Below are 22,193 nucleotides of genomic sequence, written 5' to 3'. Positions count from 1 at the left end.
GAAATGCAGACCAGCCTCTCCTCTGTAGCGAAAATACAAATGTTTTACCTACTCACCAATACAAAGGCGGTTTGTGTAATTATAAAGCCTACTTTCCTTAGTGGACACACTCTGAGCCCCCCCACCACACGTATAAATGCAATTCTTTGGCCAGAAAGGGATTTTCTTTCACCCGAAGGAAAAATCTTCTCTATGAGGGTTTTCTCTCGTGGCAATATCGGTAGAGGGCACAGTAAGTGGAGTAACTAGTTTCCCTTTCTGGCCAAAAGGTGCATTTATAGCCTACGTGTGGTGGGTCCATTAAGGAAAGTAGGCTTTCTAATTACACAACCCGTCTTTGTATTGGTGAGTAGGTAAAACATTATTTTATCTAATTACACAACCCGTCTTTGTATTGGTGAGTATGTAAAACATTATTTTTATTTTCGCTACAGAGGAGAGGCTGGTCTGCATTTCATGCGAGGCAGGAGGCCAATCAGTTCCATAGCCTTAATGCAGGGCAGCAAGAGCAGTATTTTGGACCAGAGCTAATGTGGAGCTATCCATGGTGCTGATTATCCCCATTATGCATGTGGAGCTATCCATGGTGCTGATCATCACCGTTATACATGTGGAGCTATCCATGGTTCTGATCATCACCGGTATACATATGGAGCTATCCATGGTGCTGATCATCACCATTCTACCTGTACATGTGGAGCTGTCCCTATGGGCCAGGGGTTCTCAACCCGTGGGTCGCGACCCCTCGGGGGGGTCGCCAAATTATTTTGGGGGGTCCCCAAATAATTTTCAATATTTTTATTATGCAACTGAAGGGCTGGAAAATGGAAATTAAGAGTTTACATATAGTACACATAGTACATGCATACACCTTCCCTAATGATTATATCTGGTTTCAGTATTTATTTATGGTGTATTGTCTCTATTATTAAGGTTATTGTAGCAGTCAATTTATATTGGGGGTCGGGAGGGGGCGGGGCGGGGGTCCCGAGACGTTGCCAAAGCATTTTCGGGGGTCCCCGGCCAAAAACGTTGAGAACCCCTGCTATAGGCCACCACATGGAGCTATGCATGGTAGTTGTGGAGCTAGTTGTCCATTACATTCAGCTTACATTCTGTACTTTAATCATCTGTAAAAAAAATAATAATAATATATTAAAAAAGACCAAAGCCACCATGCGGCACAAACAGTGTTGACTTTGACGGCACGTTTTGATTTTAGTTTTAGTCATAGTCTTTTGAATAGTTTTCATTTAGTTTTAGTCACATTTGTTTTGTCACGGCAATGACTTTTGTCATTTTGTCACATTTTTAGTCGACAAAATCAATACTGGGCACAAAGCACTGTAGCCAGTCACATGACCATAACGTAACTTGCCCTAGCCTCGACGACCGTATATGGAGAGGCTCAACTTATGTAACTTAGATAGACATAGCACTCTATAGTGTATATGCATAGTTTCATTATATAGATCATACATGTAGACATAGCACTCTATAGAGCGTCACAGTCCCGCCCCCTACCAGGGCCCTGGAAATGATTCTCCGTTCATTTTCCTCATAGACATTTCAGAAAGTATTTATTTAAAGACGTTTACGCCGCGGACAAAGCCAACTCTTGTCGTGACAAAACATGACAACAAACACAATTTTTCGGGCCAAACAAAGAATTAGAAAGTAAAAAAAACTTTTTTTGTTGTTTTTCTTCTATGTAATTATTTGTTTGGTCCAAAATATTGTGTGTGTTGTCATGATTTGTCACGACTCGAGTTGGCTTCGTACGACGCTTAAAAGGTCTTTAAATAAATACTTTTTGAAATGTCTATGGGAAAAATGCATTGTGATTCATTTCCTGGGCCTGGCGTCATCATGCAAGGGGGCGGGACTGCGACGCTCTATAGTGTATATGCACAGTTTCATATAGATATTCCACTATAGATATTCCACACTTGTGCGTGCGTGTTTTGCGTGGATGTCATCAGCGTTTATTTGTGTTTCTGACGGACTGACTGACTGAGACAGACAGACAGACAGACAGACAGACAGACAGACAGACAGACAGACAGACAGACAGACAGACAGACAGACAGACAGACAGACAGACAGACAGACTGACTGACTGACTGACTGACTGACTGACTGTCTGAACTAGACTTTGTTGAAACTGACAGCTGCTTGGATAAAACTCTTAGAAGGTCCTTGAAAGGTCCACCTGAAATGTGAAAGAACCTTGCACACCATATTTTTTAAATGTCTGTTCAGAGGAAGAGTGTGTTTGTGTTTGTGTGTGGGGGAGAGATTGAACTTTGACAGATCAACGGGTTCAACAACGACTCTGTCTATAGCCGCCCACCAGCTTTCCTCTGAGGCCTTGTTGAATTCCACACTTTTAATTGTAAGTTGTGACAGAGTATTTATATAATATTGCAGCATTGATACTTTTACTTAAGTAACACATTGGAGTAGTTTTTCCACCTCTGCCCACTGGAATACCGACATGCCGTTCTCAAGCCAAGACCAAGTATAGAAAGGGTGACAACTCCACAAAAAAAACTGTTAAAATGACTTGAGGTTTTGCTGTGGGAAGCGGTTTCGAGCCACAGGAGGCACACTGCTGGCGAGTGAGTGGCTGTGTGGAATGTTAGGAAGTCTGCCTCGGCTAACTTAGCGCTGTTGGAGTGGCATTCCGATTGTATTGTACATTCAACAATACAAGCCCTGAACGACTGGGCAGTAAGCTCACGGACATGCAGGTCCAATAAGCTCCACTGGCATAATGGATTATGGAGTGATCTGACCAGGCTGACCACAGAATGTCAGGCTGCAGAACAGCCACCTAGGGGGGCAGCACAGGGGACGGCCCTGTCCCCATTCCTGCTCACCCTCTCTGTACCTCGTGACTTCAGATAAATAAATCACTACAGTGGTTCCCAAACCTTTTAGCTCGAGACCCAAAAGAGAAATACGATGTCTCCTTTATTGCTTTGCATGGTTGCCTCAATGCCTCATGCTGCTGCCTGCTGGTGGGTGAATGTAAAGCACTTTGAACATACGGCGCTACAGAAAACAGACCGTTTATCTTGCTAAGTGAGAAAAATGACCCAACGCCTGGTAGCCAGCCTGGCTGACTGCCTGCCTGCCTGTAGGATTACTAAGTGACTGGCATGCCTTCCTGTTTATTGGATCCACACTACACTATACAGTTTACCTCGCCATCCTTCTTGTCAGACGTCGGATGTGCTTGCTTTTAATCCATTAAGACATATAAGACCAGATTCTACAAATGACTTCTGAATCCTGAGAGTTTTCAGAAAAATCATACTTTTTTCCATGTCAAGGATTATCCCCAGAATTATCTGGATTTGTCCGTGGACCCCCATCTGAAAATATGTTGTTCCAGGGACCTCCCCCCACCAAGAAGCAAAGATTTGAGTTAAAAATGTTTCCTTTAAAACAATATACATTCAAAAAATGTCACACATTTTCCTGGTTTTTCAAAAATAGCAGATCTACGAGCTTGTAGATCTGCTATTTTTCAATAGCTAACGTTTAAAATAGATGGTTAAAGTGGTTAAAAGCTATAACGTGACACAGATGTCGTTCCAGGTCTAAATAGATTAATCCACATAGAGAAGAGAGAGTGTTGTTTTACACATGGCTCACCTTGATGTTACTTCCGCTGCAGCGCGTCGGGACAACAAAACAAGCACAGCTGACAGTAATCATCATCCCGGGTCACGACTCAGGATGATAATTATAATAAGAAGACCATTTGTCTTCATTCTGCTGTCAACTGCAGTCGTAGCAGAAAGCCGCTGCCTCAGATAATACCTGGCAACCGTGATAATACCTGGCAACCGTGCTGCACACGCACACACAGGAGCAGCACTGTGAAGTTGTGTCGTGGTGATGCAGATGTATTGCAGATGTCGTTCATTTTAGGTGTTGCTATATATAACCTGTATAAAGCAGTTTAATAAAATTAAACTTTTTCAATTTTGTGTTTTCTATCCCCACAAATAACCAATTTTGAACAATCAGGCTTTCATATCATATTGGTGCTTTAATGGAAATTGCTCTCAGGAACAGCTCAACTGATTTTGTCCTCATCGTGATGTCATCAATGTCACCCTACTTTGTATAATTCCTCCTCTTCTTCAGTCTTCAGTGTGTGATGTGTGCCTCTCTACTCGTTAAAACAATAGACACCCAGCAACAGAGTGCTTGAGCTAAAATGTGATGTTTCTATGGGAAACATTAAGAATATTTCTGTAGTGATGATCATAATTTGTCCCAGGAGGCGAGAAACAGACACCATTACCAAGTCATTTTTTTCTCCCATCTCCTCCCACCTCACCCCGTGATGACATTTGGAAATGGAATGAGAGGGCCATTACTGTTATCTTTCACTGGATGTGCATGTGTGTGCATGCGCATGCGCATGTGTGTGCGCATGTGCGTGCATGCGCATGCGCATGTGTGTGCGTGCGTGCGTGCACATTACTATTGCGTGCATGTGTTACTATTCTTGTGAGGGCCAATAAATTGTCTCCATCAGTATTCTTCTTCCATTAGTATTCGTCCTATACTGTATATATGAGCGTGCGTGCGTGCGTGCGTGCGTGCGTGCGTGCGTGCGTGCGTGCGTGCGTGCGTGCGTGCGTGCGTGTGTGCGTGCGTATTAAGCAGGATGATGGCTAGCAGCGTGAAGTCGGGGAGGAAGAGGAGGAGGAGGAAGATGAGGAAGAGGAGGAGACTGATTGATTTGTAGACTTTAAATAAACACAGTAGCCTCTCCTCCAGCTGAGCCCCCTACTGATAACCACTCAGGGGGGGGGGGGGAGAGAGAGAGAGAGAGAGAGAGAGAGAGAGAGAGAGAGAGAGAGAGAGAGAGAGAGAGAGAGAAGGAAAGTTTCAGTATCTCTCACCCCACACCCAGTTAGCAGCATCAGCGCAGGAGGTGTCATTAACAGAGCTGTGATTATGCCAGCATGAGATCTTGTGCAGAGATTGCTCTGAGGTCATAAATGTAATGCATTGAACCCCCTGATGGTTGCAAATCTCACTTTATTGAAACTAATGCCTGCCCTTTTGTGATAATCATATTATGTGACAAGTGATCCGGGAGAGTTTTCATTTGTCAAAATTAGCACATTTGTGCAAATATTATAAATTTGTTGATTTGTAGTTATTGACAATTGGCCGTTTTTGACAATTGGATCCCAATTTAGTACAAAGTATCCTCGTCTAGAAAAACCCTTTTGGGGTTCTACCCTTCAGGACGGGAACCCCTTCTGGGGTTCTACCCTTCAGGACGGGAGCCCCTTTTGGGGTTCTTGTTGACGTATAGTATATGAACAGCATAACGTTTTTGTATTTTTGAGTGGTGCAATCCCTTACGGAGCTATGTGGGTGGATGGGTGGGTGGGTGGCTGGCTGGGTGGCTGGCTGGGTGCGTCTGAGCACGAAAACCTAACACACACACAAACACACACGCACATATTAACTGTATATATGGTGATTTTGGGTGTGCCAGTACAGTACAGTGACAGTACAGTACAGTAGAGGGTACAGTAGAGGGACCCCCACACGGTAACTCTGTCATTTCTCAACCGTTTCGGACGCGGGGCGGCTCGCCGGAATTGGCCTGGCCCCCTGGGTGCGTTCCTGTGGGTCTGGAGCTTCCGCCCCCCAACCCCCCCCCCCCCCCCACACACACACACACACAGAGTTGCACCACTCACTTCACGTGATTTTTTATTAATATTTGACAATTGTCAGAAACCTTAGTTCAGTATTTAGAAGGTGTTTTTAGAATCAGCCTCAGTCCTAAATGGGCTCATCATGGAAAACACACACATGGGGAAATGTGTTCCGTTCTGCAAAATCACTGGCTTTCTAATTAAAACATAATCATGAAATTAATGAATCAATTAATTAGTGGGTTTCCATAACCGTCTAATTACTTTGAGCTACTGTGCAGAATATACAACCAGAGACATTTTTATTGTGGCGTAGCATAACCGCTATGCCATCATTTGTCCCCGTCAGTGGACCTAAACATTGGTGTTTTAAGCATTTAAAACCCCTTTAGGTGTTTTAAGCATTATGTTATACTTTAGCTATTGAAAAATATCAGATCAGCTACTTTTTGGAAAATCGTAAAAATGTGGCGCAAATCTTTGAATATATATTCTTTCAGAGTGAACGTTTTTAACTCAAATCTTTGCTTCTGCAGGGGGGTCCCTGGAACAACATATTTTCAGATGGGGGTCGGCGGCCAATTACATATCATTTTGGGGGTCCTTGACATGATGTTTGAAAACCACTGACATAGAAACATATGGTTTTTCAGAAGACTGTCAGGATTTAGAAGACATTTGTAGAATCATCCACAGGTCTGAATGGGTTTCAATAAAAAGCTGGAGAGACATGGAGACTCATACTGAACAAACACTCTATGAGTCACAATACAGAGACATGGAGACTCATACTGAACAAACACTCTGAGTCACAATACAGAGACATGGAGACTCATACTGAACAAACACTCTATGAGTCACAATACAGAGACATGGAGACTCATACTGAACAAACACTCTATGAGTCACAATACAGAGACATGGAGACTCATACTGAACAAACACTCTGAGTCACAATACAGAGACATGGAGACTCATACTGAACAAACACTCTATGAGTCACAATACAGAGACATGGAGACTCATACTGAACAAACACTCTATGAGTCACAATACAGAGACATGGAGACTCATACTGAACAAACACTATGAGTCACAATACAGAGACATGGAGACTCATACTGAACAAACACTATGAGTCACAATACAGAGACATGGAGACTCATACTGAACAAACACTCTGAGTCACAATACAGAGACATGGAGACTCATACTGAACAAACACTCTATGAGTCACAATACAGAGACATGGAGACTCATACTGAACAAACACGCTATGAGTCACAATACAGAGACATGGAGACTCATACTGAACAAACACTCTATGACTACTATCACAATACAGAGCTTTGTAACACTTTATTTTAATCAAAGAAAATCACTTAACACTACCTTTAAAGATGTTGTATTCTTTTAGGAATACTAATGTTATTCAATAAAATCAGGCACTGCTGTCTGATTGATTGATTGAAATATGTAATTTCATATATGTAACAGTTTGCAGAATTACAGTACATTTCAAGCACAAACGCAATACAAAGACTGTTAACTGTGAGTGGACGACCCAATAAAGCATTACACTTGTTTACAAGAGGGTCCACCATGTTCAAATCATCAAAACATTTAGAGACGTACAAATAGACACTTCTATACTTCCAGGTGCAGACACTTCTATATAGCCAAAGAACAGAACAGGAATTCATCATAAATGAGGTAAAGAAAATAAAATAAAATAAACATATACAGTGAGGGGAAAAAAGGGTGGGTGGTGGGGGGGGGATTCAGATTTTACGGGGGCCAGTTTCAAATTGCAGCCGTCCGTAGGTGCCCTTTGAGAGCGGTTTTGAAGGAGTCAAGGGATTCGCATGTCTTAATGACTGTTGGTAGGGCGTTCCACATTTTGGTGGCATAGGTGCGAAAATAATTTAGTCCCTTGTTTGTGCCGAATCTGGGTTGTACATGGTTTGTTGCACTCCCTCTGGTGTTGTGGGTGTGGACTTGGTTAACATTAAGGAAGTATTTAGACAGGTACATGGGTATCTTGGTGGTGTATCGAATCTTGTGGACCAGACCCATTGCAAGATGCTGTACTCTGTCATCGACCCTAAGCCATTCCAGCCTGTCAAAGTGGGCAGGGGTGAGGTGGGTTCGGGGGGTGAGGCCAAGTAGGAGCCTGACCAGTTTGTTTTGGGAAGTCTGGAGCCTTGTTTTAAGGGCCTTTGAGGTGCTGTGGTACCAAGAGGTGCATGCATAGTCAAAGAAACCTTGTACAAGGGCTCCTGTTAGGGTCTTCAAGGTGTTTTTGTTGAGCAGTGATGAGATCCTGTAAAGGAATCTTGTTCTTTGGTTGACTTTTTTGATTACGTTGGTGGCCATTTTATCACCGGAAAGATTAGCCTCCAGAATGGAACCTAGGTAGGTAATTTCATCTTTTCGTGTGATAATATTGTCACCCACTCTAACCAAGAATCCATCTGCCTTGCTGAGGTTACTATTTGATCCAAAGAGAATGGATTCAGTTTTTCCCAGGTGTAAAGATAGTTTGTTATCAGCGAGCCAGGTGCAGATTCTACCGAGTTCAGAGCTGAGGGCCTTTTCAACCTGCAGTTGGTTCCTGTCCGAGACTAGCAGTGCTGAATCTGCGAACAGGAACAAGTTGCAGTCACAAGCTGATGTCATGTCGTTTACATATATTAGGAACAGTAAAGGCCCTAGTATGCTTCCTTGTGGAACACCACAGCTCACTGGGGGGGGGGGGGGGGGGGGGGGGGCAGTGTTCCGTTCACCTCCACCATCTGTTCTCTCCCCTCCAGGTAGGATTGCATCCAGCTCACTGATGTGCTATCAAAACCAATTGCTTTTAGCTTGTTAACCAGTATGGAGTGGTTCACTGTGTCAAAAGCCTTTTGGAGGTCCAGTATGACCATGCCGCAGTATTTGCCAGCATCCACCTTGTGTTTGATGTGGTCGCTCAAATAGAGGAGGCATGTGTCAGTGGAGTGGGATGTTCTGAAGCCAGATTGTCACATTATCACATCCCATTTGTCTGTGTAAAAAATAGCATCATATTCCATCTGATGTGACTAAAGATTCCCAAGAGCATGCAGTGATTTTTATATTTTTTCCTGTTCTTCTGCTGCTGTATACTCTTGGGAAATAATCTCTTGCCAGGCACAGTGAATGTTGCAGTGCAGTGTTGTGTGGGGTTTTATATTTAACCAAGTAAGACCTGAGACCAGATTCTACAAAATGTCTTTTAAAATCATGATAGTAGGCTATTTCTTTTTTCTTTTGAAAAACCTATGTTTCTATATCAGTGGTTCTCAAACTATTTCATGTCAAGAACCCCTAGAATTATATGTATTTGGCCGACCGACCTCCATCTCAAAATATTTAGTTCCAGGGACCTCCCAGAAGCAAATATATACGTTAAAACGTTCACTGTGACAGAATATAATATATTCAAAGATTTGACCACATTTTCACAATAGAAAATATTATAGCAGATCTCTCGTAGCGCGGCACTCGTTTTCCAACAGCTTAAACAGTTTAAAATAATGGTTAGGATTTTGCCAAGCTGATGTACAAGCTCACAATGTGTCGCATCACGACGCATTGTGTGCTTGTAGATTTTTGAAAACTTGAAATGAGACATTCTGCATGAGTACTTTTACTTTTTGTACTTTGAGTACATTTTGTACTTTTACTCAAGTACATTTTTAAATCCAGACTCTAGTTCTATATTGCAGTATTGATACTTTAACTTAACACACAGCGTGCCGAAAATACACACAAGACCCAGGAGGGGAGGGGGAAGAAACAGGAGGGGAGGGGGGAGGCAAGCTGATCCTGGGTGTTCATGCAGTGTGACGTGTGATTAAGGCTGCCTGGAGTGTTTACGATCGTATACAGGGCATAGATGCCGCCATTAGGGATACTGTAAACACAAAGCGCCTCTCCCGTCCTGTTTCAGGAGGGGAAGGGGAGAGGCTGAAGTTGATCACATGACCGGAGTGTTGTGGCATGGACCGGGGCTGCTTGAACTATTGTCCGGGTGGGTAGGAAGGTGATTCTGCAGTCAGAAAAATAGTGTAGTCTGCTCTCTTTGCTTCTCCTCTGTGCAGCCTCTGGCGCCCTCATCCTGTCATCCTCTTCTCCTCTGTCCAGCCTCTGGCGCTCTCATCCTGACATTCTCTTCTCTTCTGGTGAAAAGCAGAGCTGTTCCAGCCCGATTATCAGTCAGCTAACACCTTGTTGCAGTGACTTCTCCACTCCACACATTTATCTCCTTACGTACAGCTGTGTGTGTGTGTGTGTGTGTGTGTGTGTGTGTGTGTGTGTGTGTGTGTGTGTGTGTGTGTGTGTGTGTGTGTGTGTGTGTGTGTGTGTGTGTGTGTGTGTGTGTGTGTGTGTGTGTGCGTGCGTGCGTGCGTGCGTGCGTGCGTGCGTGCGTGCGTGCGTGCGTGCGTGCGTGCGTGCGTGCGTGCGTGCGTGCGTGCGTGCGTGCGTGCGTGCGTGCGTGCGATAAGTCAGGAATAATGCACTGCGAGCAATTTCCTCATAAGTGACTTTCTCACAGTGCATTACCCGCTTACAGCACAGCTAAATTGGTAAATCTCTGTAATTTTCTGTCCTCTCTTCGCCTCATCTCTCCATCAGTGCCACGGTGCAATCTGCATCGTCGACCACTCTGTATTGACACTCTAAATGAGTTCAGTGAATATGAATTATTTCCCTGTTATGAATTATATTATTCTGAATTATTTCCAGATTTTCGCGCATTTTAATGAGTCTTCTGCGCAACGCGACAATTATTGTCGCGATGCCCGTTTTTAATTAAATGCACCATTTACCTAGCCTGGCTTGGCCAGACTCATATACCGTCAATTCACTGCCGCCTCGCCTCCTCCCCGGGGACAGTTGAGATGCCTTATCCTGGGTGGGTCACGTGTTGGCATGTTTTTGAACGACATTCCTCCACCCACTGTTCGAACAACGTTCCTCCGCCCACTGTTCCACGCCCACTGTTCGACTATCGCCTCTTCGCCTGCTATCGCCAGTAGTTGGCGGCTCTTCGCCTGCTATCGCCAGTAGTTGGAGGCTCTTCGCCTGCTATCGCCAGTAGTTGGAGGCTCTTCGCCTGCTATCGCCAGTAGTTGGAGCCTCTTCGCCTGCTATCGCCAGTAGTTGGCGGCTCTTCGCCTTTTATCGCCAGTAGTTGGCGGCTCTTCGCCTGTTATCGCCAGTAGTTGGCGGCTCTTCGCCTGCTATCGCCAGTAGTTGGCGGCTCTTCGCCTGCTATCGCCAGTAGTTGGCGGCTCTTCGCCTGCTATCGCCAGTAGTTGGAGGCTCTTCGCCTGCTATCGCCAGTAGTTGGAGGCTCTTCGCCTGCTATCGCCAGTAGTTGGCGGCTCTTCGCCTGCTATCGCCAGTAGTTGGCGGCTCTTCGCCTGCTATCGCCAGTAGTTGGAGGCTCTTCGCCTGCTATCGCCAGTAGTTGGCGGCTCTTCGCCTGTTATCGCCAGTAGTTGGCGGCTCTTCGCCTGTTATCGCCAGTAGTTGGCGGCTCTTCGCCTGCTATCGCCAGTAGTTGGCGGCTCTTCGCCTGCTATCGCCAGTAGTTGGCGGCTCTTCGCCTGCTATCGCCAGTAGTTGGAGGCTCTTCGCCTGCTATCGCCAGTAGTTGGAGGCTCTTCGCCTGCTATCGCCAGTAGTTGGCGGCTCTTCGCCTGCTATCGCCAGTAGTTGGCGGCTCTTCGCCTGCTATCGCCAGTAGTTGGAGGCTCTTCGCCTGCTATCGCCAGTAGTTGGAGGCTCTTCGCCTGCTGTCGCCAGTAGTTGGAGGCTCTTCGCCTGCTGTCGCCAGTAGGTCCCATAGACAAATAATGCACTTCCGGGAAATACGCCAGGCTGTCGCCCGCTGTTACAACGTACTGTATGTCAAACCGAGGCTTAATTTGCTGTCTGTTATACCGCAGTGCCAGGAGACATGATCTGTTGTTGAAGTTCGCTTATGAACAAATTTGTATTAGTAGCCGGGGAGCCAGTCTGCACCCAAAACGTAAGAGGACCTGTGATGTCATGACAATGACATGCTTTTTATTTGTGTTTTTATACAGGTTTAATGTTTATTTTTAGTTCAATGTTTGTTTTAAAAACGCCATATGAACTAGAAAAAGTGCCCTTCTGGGCACAGGTCTCCACCAGGAGGATAGGACTGTGTGAGATGTTTGGCAAAATGTTTAGGAGTAATATAAACATGTTTTTTTGTTTGTTAGTTTTTTGCAACAATTTTCTTAATTTTGTTGAGGAAATGCAGAGTGCCTGGTGGCACTATAATAGGCCAATGTGAAAAGGGTGCCATTTCTTCATACGCCTTTAATGGCAATTGGATGATTTGAGGCATTTTGTTCCAAAAATGTGTTTTGCAAAAATCAACCTGTTGGTGGCGCTATAACAGGCCAATGTGAAAAGGGTTCCTCAGCCTAGTAAGAAAATGTGTGAAAGATTTCACGTAAATTGCATGCTGCGTTCATGATTTGAGGCTTTTGTTCAAAACGGGGAAATCTTGCAAACTGTGAAAGCCAATTATAGCCAATTAGGATGGAATATGAAATATCGACAGATCCGACTTGAGCACATGACCATAGAGATACTGTGTAACAATTTGTGAGATTTTTGGACAGAATCTAGAGGAGTAATATCAAAAAATGTGTTTTACAAAAGTCGGCCTCCTGATGGCGCTATAAAAGGCAGATGCGGAAAATGCAGGTCAAAGATTTGTCCTTGGCCTCTAGGGAGTGTGCATGCAACGTTTCACGCAGATCGGTGCAGTTTTAGGTAAAACATGTGAAAAGCTGCCTCATGGTGGCGCTATAACAGGCCGTTCTGGAAAATGTGGGGCAGAGGTTCATCGTTGGCATCCAGGGAGTGTGTGGGCAAAGTTTGGCATCGACCGGGTTAACGGTGCCGGAGATTAGCTGGTAACAGACGGACGGAAGGACGGACGGACACACACACACAAGGACGGACACACACACGGACGGAGTGCAAAACATACTCTCTCCCCATGCCTTCGGCCTGGTGGAGACAATTAGACTTGAATTAATATTAGCGCCCTTCACTTCACACGGGTGTGATTTTTTTCTATTAATTTGGTCATTAAGGTCCACAGAATGAGAGGTCTGCTCTGCCGGAAACATAGTGGAAAAAAGTTATGGCCATTTTTGTATACCACACCATAGACAACCTATATGTCAAAGATTTCCAAATTTCACTTATGCATCCACTATGCATATTGTACATCTTTTTAGCATTCTGTGGTTATCACACTTTACCGTAGGCAGAAGACGCCTGTTTGAGAACTCGGAAGAGCGTTAGTTAATATTCACGCCGACATACTTAAGACTACAGAGTGTATTTTATAACTTTATTATTAATTAATCGGATACAACAAACAACATTTAGTTAACACATCTATTGATGGCTTATCCGCACAGACTGCCTGGTTTTAGATAAGTATGGTAACAGATTAATTGAGCTATTAAAGGCAGTGAAAAGTGCCTATCATAACCAATTATAAGTAGTCTTATGGACAGATGTTAGTGTCAGGTATGGCATAGTGGTTTATGCGTTGGCATAGTGGCATAGTTATATGCTGGTGGCATAGATTTTAAACCTGAAATAGATATAGAAACACAAGAATATACATTGTTACATTCCCATAATATGTTCTAATCATTTGTATTCAACAGAGATAGCAGGAGTATAAACAGTAATTAGCAGTTCCCCATCCGAGTCTCTCTTCTCCGTTCCTGGAGAGGTATGGATTCATTCCTTGGTTGCTGAATCTAACTTACTGAAACCGGCGCAAGGCCTTTTAAAACCTCTGTTTCTTTAGACCTGCCCTGTGGGCAGGGTCTAAAGCAGCTAACCCTACTGGCTGCTGGCAACAGCCTTCCCGGTGGTTGGCTCACAGCCAACCTTAACTATTGGTTGAAAGACCAGGAAGTGCTGGGCTGTCCATGAGGAGGACAGTGGAGAGCCATGAGGTGCTATCTCTCCATCTATGGCAGTTTGGAGGAAATAGTGGCGCTGTCGTTGACTTCAGCTATTCATGGCAGTTTGCCCCCTCTCTTATTTAGGGTTTAACACATTAGTCATTTACATTCCTTTTAGGCATTGGGATTACATATCCACCTTTAGATAAATGCAGGCATAATGTTTTATAGTTAAACACAGTCATTGGGTTAGTAATGCTGACTAGTGGCTCTTGTTTACACGACTGGTGGCTGTTCACACCCTTATCAGCACCCCTGCTGTGTGAGTGAGGCCTTTTGTAGAGAGGAAGCTTGGTGCTTTCTCCATTTTATGGCAAACACTATCCCCTTTCACTCCCCTTACCTTAGTGGTAACTGAACACTATTGGCAAGTTGTACAGTGCATATTTATTAATAGAAACCAAATGCTGATTACCATACTCAGCGGAACACATATCTTACATTTATGTATAATTACATTAACTAATTTATTTCAAATATGCACAATACCAGTAAGACGCCCTGAGGGCGAGAAGCGACCTCGCCCTAAAGGGTGAAACAACAGAGCTTCTTAATACGGCACAGTTGAGAAGCAGGAGTTAAACTATTCATCTGGTGTCAGTGAGGTCAGATGTAGAGTTGCTGGCCGGCTCCATATATGCAGATCTAGTATGTCAACCCATGTATGGCTATCCAGGGTTTGATGAGGTCAGTGTTGTGATCTTCATATATGGAGATCCATGTGATGATAGTCAGCTCCACATATATGGAGATCCATGTGTTCTACCAACTTGGTTGATTTGCAAGTGTGACTCGTGTTGCGGCAACCACACTGGTTATCATGAGACTGTCACAGACTGGCCATATATATTGACATTCCCATATATGGGCTTAATATCGATGACATCAGGGATCTCCATATATGGGCTTAATATCGATGACATCAGGGATCTCCATATATGGGCATAACAAACAGTGATTGTATATGGGTATCGTCTGGGAATGCCCATATATGGACCTTGTAATGTCACGAGGCATCATGTCACATAAGGTGTGTCACGAGGCGTGGACTGACAACAATATATGGAGGCGTGTTCTGACTGATGGACGCGTTTTGCAGTTTTCATAATAATCTGCGACCTACCGTCGCAACAAAATGAGGTACACCTCACAGGGCGAATAAACATAACCCGCAAACCCACAGCCTGACAATCGACGACCCAGCAGAGAAAGCAGTCACAGTCTTAACCCATTCAAAACGGGAACCCCTGTTGGTGGTTTAACTCATTATGTTATACTTTAGCTATTGAAAAATAGCAGATCTACAAGCTCGTAGCGCGGCTACGAGCTTGTAGGTCTGCTATTTTTGAAAAATCGTGAAAATGTGGGGCAAATCTTTGAATATATATTCTTTCAGAGCCAACGTTTTTAACTCAAATCTTTGCCTCTGGGGGGGTCCCTGGAACAACATATTTTCAGATGGGGGTCGGCAGCCAATTACATATAATGTTTGGGGTCCTTGACATGAAATACTGAGAACCACTGATATAGAAACATGAGGTTTTTCAGAAAACTGTCAGGATTTAGAAGACATTTTTTTAATTTTGATGTCAGGCCTAATTGGGTTAAATAGTCTCTGGCCAACTATAGGCCGTCATTAGGTCAACACCTGTGAATCCGGGTGGAGCCCATACTGACAATCATGGACTCACCAGGGGAACGGGGGGCATCAGGGAGGCGACCCAGGCGTGGCACACTCTGGGCACAGAGTGCGACATATGGATGTATTTATTTACTGTCATCTGTGGACCCCCCCCCCACACACACACACACACACACACACGCACAACTACATGGGAACACCGTGGCTCTTAATGTGGGGATCTCTGACTTCCTTTGAGCAGCCTGCGTGACGTCAGTTATCCGTGACATCAGTCAGTTATATCTATGACATCAGTAAGTCTATTATGACATATCTATGACATGATATGACTCCGATTTCGGGCAAGGTTTCACCGAGATCAGAACCCCATTGACTTCAGTCGCACAGTTTCACTTCAAGAAGTACGTCCTCCCGTCAGTGGCTCCCTGCAGAGAGCGCTGCAATAAGCATTAAACGCCAAATTGACGTTATATCCACGGCAGGTGGACATAGATCAAGCTGTTCGGAGAGATTTCTGCTCTACCCACAACCCGACAACAGAAGATGTCAGAAAAGAACACTAGAGTTTCCATTGTCAAGGACGACAAGTGCAAGCCAAAGAAATGCCGGCAAGAATGCAAGAAGAACTGTCCAGTGGTCCGAATGGGTAAACTCTGCATAGAGGTCACACCTCAGAGCAAAAAAGCCTGGATTTCTGAATCCCTCTGCATCGGATGTGGGATTTGTGTAAAGAAGTGTCCATTTGGGGCCCTGTCCATTGTCAACTTGCCAAGCAACCTCGAGAAAGAGACCACCCACAGATACAGTGCCAACTCCTTCAAGTTGCATAGATTACCAGTCCCCAAAGCCGGGTTAGTACTGGGTCTGGTAGGAACCAACGGAATCGGGAAGTCCACAGCATTGAAGATCCTGGCTGGAAAACAGAAACCCAACCTGGGAAGGTTTGCTACCCCACCGGACTGGCAGGAGATTCTCACCTACTTCCGAGGCTCAGAGCTGCAGAACTATTTCACCAAACTCCTAGAGGAAGATCTCAAAGCAATCATCAAGCCTCAGTACGTGGACCGGATCAAGGGGACCGTCAAGGGGAGCGTGGGAGCCATCCTGAGCAAGAAGGACGACACAAACACAGCGACTGTGGTCTGCGAACAGCTTGATCTGACTCATCTCAGAGACAGAAATGTGGCAGACCTCTCGGGAGGGGAACTGCAACGCTTCGCCATTGCCGTCGTCTGCATCCAGAAGGCCGACATCCTCATGTTCGACGAGCCGTCCAGTTATCTGGATGTGAAGCAGCGTTTAAAAGCTGCCGTGACCATCCGCTCGCTCATCAGTTCAGACAGATACATCATTGTGGTGGAACACGACCTGAGTGTCCTGGACTACCTGTCGGATTTCATCTGTTGTCTGTATGGCGTGCCCAGCGCTTACGGAGTGGTCACCATGCCCTTCAACGTCAGGGAAGGCATCAACATTTTCCTGGATGGCAAGATACCCACGGAGAACTTGCGTTTCAGAGAGACGTCGTTGGTGTTCAAGGTGGCCGAGACGGCCAGCGAGGAGGAGATAAAGAGGATGTGTCACTACCAGTATCCCCACATGAAGAAGGCTCTGGGAGGCTTCAGCCTGGAGATCATGGAGGGAGAGTTCACCGACTCCGAGATCATGGTCATGCTAGGAGAGAACGGAACGGGCAAAACCACGTTCATCAGAATGCTGGCCGGCAGTCTGAAACCAGACGAAGGAGGAGACGTACCCATCCTGAACGTCAGCTACAAGCCACAGACGATCAGTCCCAAGTTCAAAGGCAGCGTGAGAGCTCTGATGCACGAGAAGATCCGGGACTCCTACATGCACCCCCAGTTTGTCTCAGACGTCATGAAGCCAATGCAGATAGACAGCATCATCGACCAGGACGTTCAGAACTTGTCTGGAGGCGAGTTGCAGAGGGTAGCATTGGCCTTGTGTCTGGGCAAACCGGCCGATGTCTACTTGATCGACGAGCCTTCTGCCTTTCTGGACTCGGAGCAACGTCTAGTGGCCGCCAGGGTCATCAAACGATTCATCCTCCATGCGAAGAAGACAGCCTTTGTGGTGGAACATGACTTCATCATGGCCACCTATCTGGCGGACCGCGTCATTGTGTTTGACGGTATCCCATCCAAGAGCACAGCTGCCAACACACCACAGACCTTACTCGCAGGCATGAACAGGTTCCTCGCTCAGCTGGAGATCACCTTCAGAAGAGACCCCAACAACTACAGACCAAGAATCAACAAGATGCATTCCATAAAGGATGCAGAGCAAAAGAGGAGTGGAAACTACTTCTTCCTGGATGACTAAACAGGCCTTTCTCTCCATGAAAGAGAGAGAGCCAACGCTTGACTGCCGATCCGGATCTACTTCTTTGGGCGTCCATCTTAGATGCTAAATAATTAGTGTCAATGCTAGCGAGCTAAAATGAGGCCATCCTTGCTCTAGAAAACGCCAATGTTCCAATTGGGATCACCGGACAATCAGAAAAGACCTCCGAACATCACACGTTTTGTGAAAACCATGGAGAGCTCCGTAGATTTAGAGTTATTCAGATTTTTAGTCCGCCTGTATGGAAGAAGTGAACGGCACTGCTCATGCATGAAACCGGCCTAGGATCGCTGAAGAAGGGAAAAAAGGAGCAAAATAAAATCAATAATAAAGCTTATGGGGGATCAGATCAATATGGAACTAGATAAAGTGCCCCTCGGGGCACAGGTCTCCACCAGGGCAGGTGAGGTTGTGGCCTCCTGGTGGCGCTATAATAGGCCAATGTGAAAAGGGTGCCATTTCTTCTTACGCCTTGGATGGCAATTGGATGATTTGAGGCATTTTGTTCCAAAAATGTGTTTTACAAAAATCCACCTGTTGGTGGCGCTATAACAGGCCAATGTGAAAAGGGTGGGCTATATTCCTCAGCCTAGTAGGAAAGTGCGTGAAAGACTTCACGTAAATTGCACGTTGCTTTCATGATTTGAGGCTTTTTGTTCAAAACGGGCCAATACTGCAAACTTTGAAAGCCAGTGTTAACTAATTAGGATGGAATATGAAATATTGGATAGATCTGTCTTGAGCACACATGACTATAGAGATACTGTGTAAAAATGTGCGGGATTATTGGACAGAATCTGGAGGAGTAATATAAAGAAATCACACCCGTGTGAAGTGAGGGGCGCTAATATATTAAATTCTAACTCATGTTGATTAGGTGAAGTAATGGTGATGTAAAACAAATGGTGCAAACACAAACATTAAACGGCATTAACAATAAAGAGACAATATGACGTTAGTGACACATTATGACGTACATTTTCCATTGCGTCTCCCCATGCCTTCGGCCTTGTGGAATACATTATGTACTGTGGCCATATAAGGAGCATGTCTTGAGTGTACAGGGTTTGGTGATGTCAGATCAACATATGGAATGTCAGAACGGGTCAGCTCCATATGTGGAGATCTAAGGGTGGTAGCGTGGACATTGTCTTGAGTGTACAGGGTTTGATGAGGGCCTTAATTTCCGGGCCTGTTGAGAACTCTAGTTCTCTAGTCCCGTCTAGAGTTTGAATGGACAGGTTTCAGTCAAAAGGGAGACATCGAAGAGGAAGGATGGATGGGGAAGGATCAACAAATGGAATATGTCAGAACAGGTTCTGACATATATCCATATCTAAGGATTTGAAGTTTGAGGTCAGATGTAGAGTTGCTGGACAACTACAGGGCAGTGCTCTGTGGATTTGTCTGTATAGTCTACTTGAGAAAAACAAAACAAAACAAAGAAAATATCCAATATGAGTTAATAGCACAGGCAGACTCTTCACATACTAGAGCATGTCTGAAATAAGTGTCAGAGCTGAAATCAACATGTAAATATGAAATAAATGCTTAAACATGTAGCTAGGTGTAATGTTACAGACCACAGAAGTGAACCTTTCAAGCCTGTTTTCTCAACTCGCTGTTTTCTGCAAGACATTACTCTATAAGTCATATCTCCAAAACGGGTGGGTCAAACTGAACAACCAATATGTACATTTGAAGCTATGATTCCCTGCTTTCATATGACATGAAAAAACGAAAATTCTAAAAGATTAAATGGCAGTCCCTCAAATTTGGACACATATACGGGGCTTTCCCATATATGGGGATTTTGAGTGATACACTGACTGACTGACGGGAAATGCACAATTTCATAGTAAATGCAATCTCTGCGGTCGCAATAAAAATGTCCTAAGCATAAAAGTTTGGTAGTGACCATTGGTTTCCAAAAATATTGTCTAGAAGTCATAATAAATGATATACAAATGATTGTAGCCTACTGGCCATGTTACCTTATCAAATGGGCAAATTACTGTTTATTGTGATATTTACTGCCTCTGCAATGATCACATTTTACTTCTACTCCACTACTCCAATACAGTTATTTGAGAACTTTATTTACTAATTAATTACTTTGTAGATTTTGATTATTGTTACAAAACGTATACATTAAACCACTTCATCCCTATAAAACATTTGGCCATTTGAAAGTAGCCAATCTACAAGCTCACAATGTGTCGCGATGCGATGCATTGTGAGCTTGTAGGTCTGCTATTTTTGTTTTCTATAATATATTAATTATGCCCCCAAATCTATATATCTTACACTATTAAAGATGGAGTGCCGTGATTTTTTCCACCCTAAAATATGATCATCACGGATCATTATTATATAAGGAGGAAGATTTTTTTCCTAAATAGTGTACAGTATCTGTTAAAATGTCGTTTTTATGTGGACACGCCCATCAGTTCATTAAGTATGCCTGGTTTGCCTGGTGGGTGGTGATGGGTGGTGATCCACCTGAACTGAAGCTGCACCCAGCTGTTGTTCTATGATAAAGGAGGAGGGATTAGAGGAGGGGATGATATTGTGATGTCACTATATCACTGTTTTTTTCAATGGCACGTTTGACTGTCAAGGTTTCAGCCTCCAGGAAGAAACCGTAAATAATAATAATAATAATAATAATAATAATAATAATAATAATAATAATAATAATAATAATAATAATAATAATAATAATAAACGTTATTTATATAGCTCCTTTCATGCCAGAAATGCATCGCAAAGTGCTTTACAAGGCAGAGATACAATCATATAAAATATACACACATATACATCAGCAAACAAACAGAATAAGATTGAGGCAATTAACAATAGAAAAGGGCATAAAACCGGCAGCAAAACCGTAAAAGCAGAAGGCAGCCTCACCATATTTCTTGGTCTTTTTAGGCACCTCGAGCAGGCACGCACCTGAAGACCTAAGAGGGCGGCCTGGGACATAACTAGGTAGGCAGTCGAGGAGGTAGGAAGGTGCAAGACCGTACAAGTAAAATAACTTTAAAATCAATCCTAAAACCACGAACGGGAAGACATCATTGCACATAACAACCACACCAGGGGGTCTAATGAAGTACTGTCACCTCATAAACATATGAAAAACTGGAAAAACACAAGGTGCTCTTTTCTTCACTTGAGCATGTGCCCCTCTAAATGTCTGTGCACGCCACTGTGCACCCTGTTGCTCTGCTCTGTTGAAACTATAGTCGTGTCATCCCTCCGGGTCGCTCTTTCCCAGCATCGTGCGGGCTCTTATCTCCTCCCAGCCACTTTAACGAGAGCTCTCCGTGCATGCAGCCCTTCAACAGGGCCCTGCAGTGTTACCATGGAGAGGAGAGGTGCTCACGGGCTAAGAGGAGAGGTGGTGGTGGGGCCAGGCGGCGGCGCTGCGCTGGATGCAGCAGCAGCTGCTCTCCCAAATATAGAATTATAAGCTGGCCTCTGACCAGAGAGAGAGAGAGAGAGGGGGGGGGGGGGGGGGGGGGGAGAGCGAGAGAGAGATTGCCAGAGAGATAGAGAGTTCCTTGGCGTGTACATAGAAATATAATTCATGTTTCCTCATGTGTCTCATCTCGCTCTGGCCCCTTTCCCTCCCTCCTTTCTCTCGCTCTCTCTCCCATGTTCACTCTGCCTCCCCCCTCCTCTCTCTCTCTCTCTCTCTCTCTCTCTCTCCCTCTCTCTCTCTCTCGTGTCTGTTTAACTGTGACCTGTTCACTGTTACTCTACATTGTCAGTAGTAATTCAAATCCATATTTAAAACAAATCTATTGTCTTGTGTCGAAGTAGCATTGGAGTTACTGTAGATTTCCCTTTAGTGTTTATTTGTGAGTATTACAGTTTTTTCCACTATTGTTAACACACATTTATCAAAACAACGGCTTTCTCAAAACCTCACACACTGCACGCAACTGAAAACCTCACACACAAAATGCTACACCCTGACACTCCTTCACAAGATTACGCTTTGCCATTAAATCTCTTAAGCGTTCACAAGTTGGTACTGGTGTTTTCATTTGGTACAGTGGTACACACTTACACATATTTTCAAATGACACACTCACTTCATTGACTTGCACACAACTAAGCATTCGCTGCACCATTTAAAACACAATCATAGAAATGGAACACACCGTTAACGACAACATAAAACAGCACACAAATAATCGTTAATAAAAGTTTGATTTTATAATTTTAATACTACTGTAAACCGGCCGAATCTTAGCGTTTTGTGTTGGTGTAAAGCTGTATTCAGCCCCTGTCCAGTCTCTGGTAACGCTCTGATCCTCTCATCCTGTGTTGTTGTCTCCAGTCTCTGATCCTCTCATCCTGTGTTGTCTCCAGTCTCTGATCCTCTCATCCTGTGTTGTTGTTGACAGTCTCTGA

At 44.4% G+C, this 22,193-nt stretch overlaps 2 protein-coding genes across 2 annotated transcripts in view; both read left to right on the top strand.

Moving 5' to 3' along the window:
• Window positions 1–22,193, top strand: part of klhdc8b (kelch domain containing 8B) — a 167,641-nt gene that overhangs the window by 119,217 nt on the left and 26,231 nt on the right. The window lies entirely within an intron of this gene.
• LOC306935177 (ATP-binding cassette sub-family E member 1-like) lies at window positions 15,948–17,747 on the top strand (the record flags this gene model as incomplete). The annotated part of the gene is made up of 1 exon (XM_079518096.1): window positions 15,948–17,747. The coding sequence occupies one exon, from the start codon at window positions 15,948–15,950 to the stop codon at window positions 17,745–17,747; it is 1,800 nt and encodes a 599-aa protein (XP_079374222.1).

Source organism: Electrona antarctica, assembly GCF_951216825.1.
Source record: "Electrona antarctica genome assembly, chromosome: 2".
Classification (NCBI taxonomy): Eukaryota; Metazoa; Chordata; class Actinopteri; order Myctophiformes; family Myctophidae; genus Electrona; species Electrona antarctica.
Note: the sequence above shows the minus strand (reverse complement) of the source record. Positions and strands in the feature narration are given on the sequence as shown.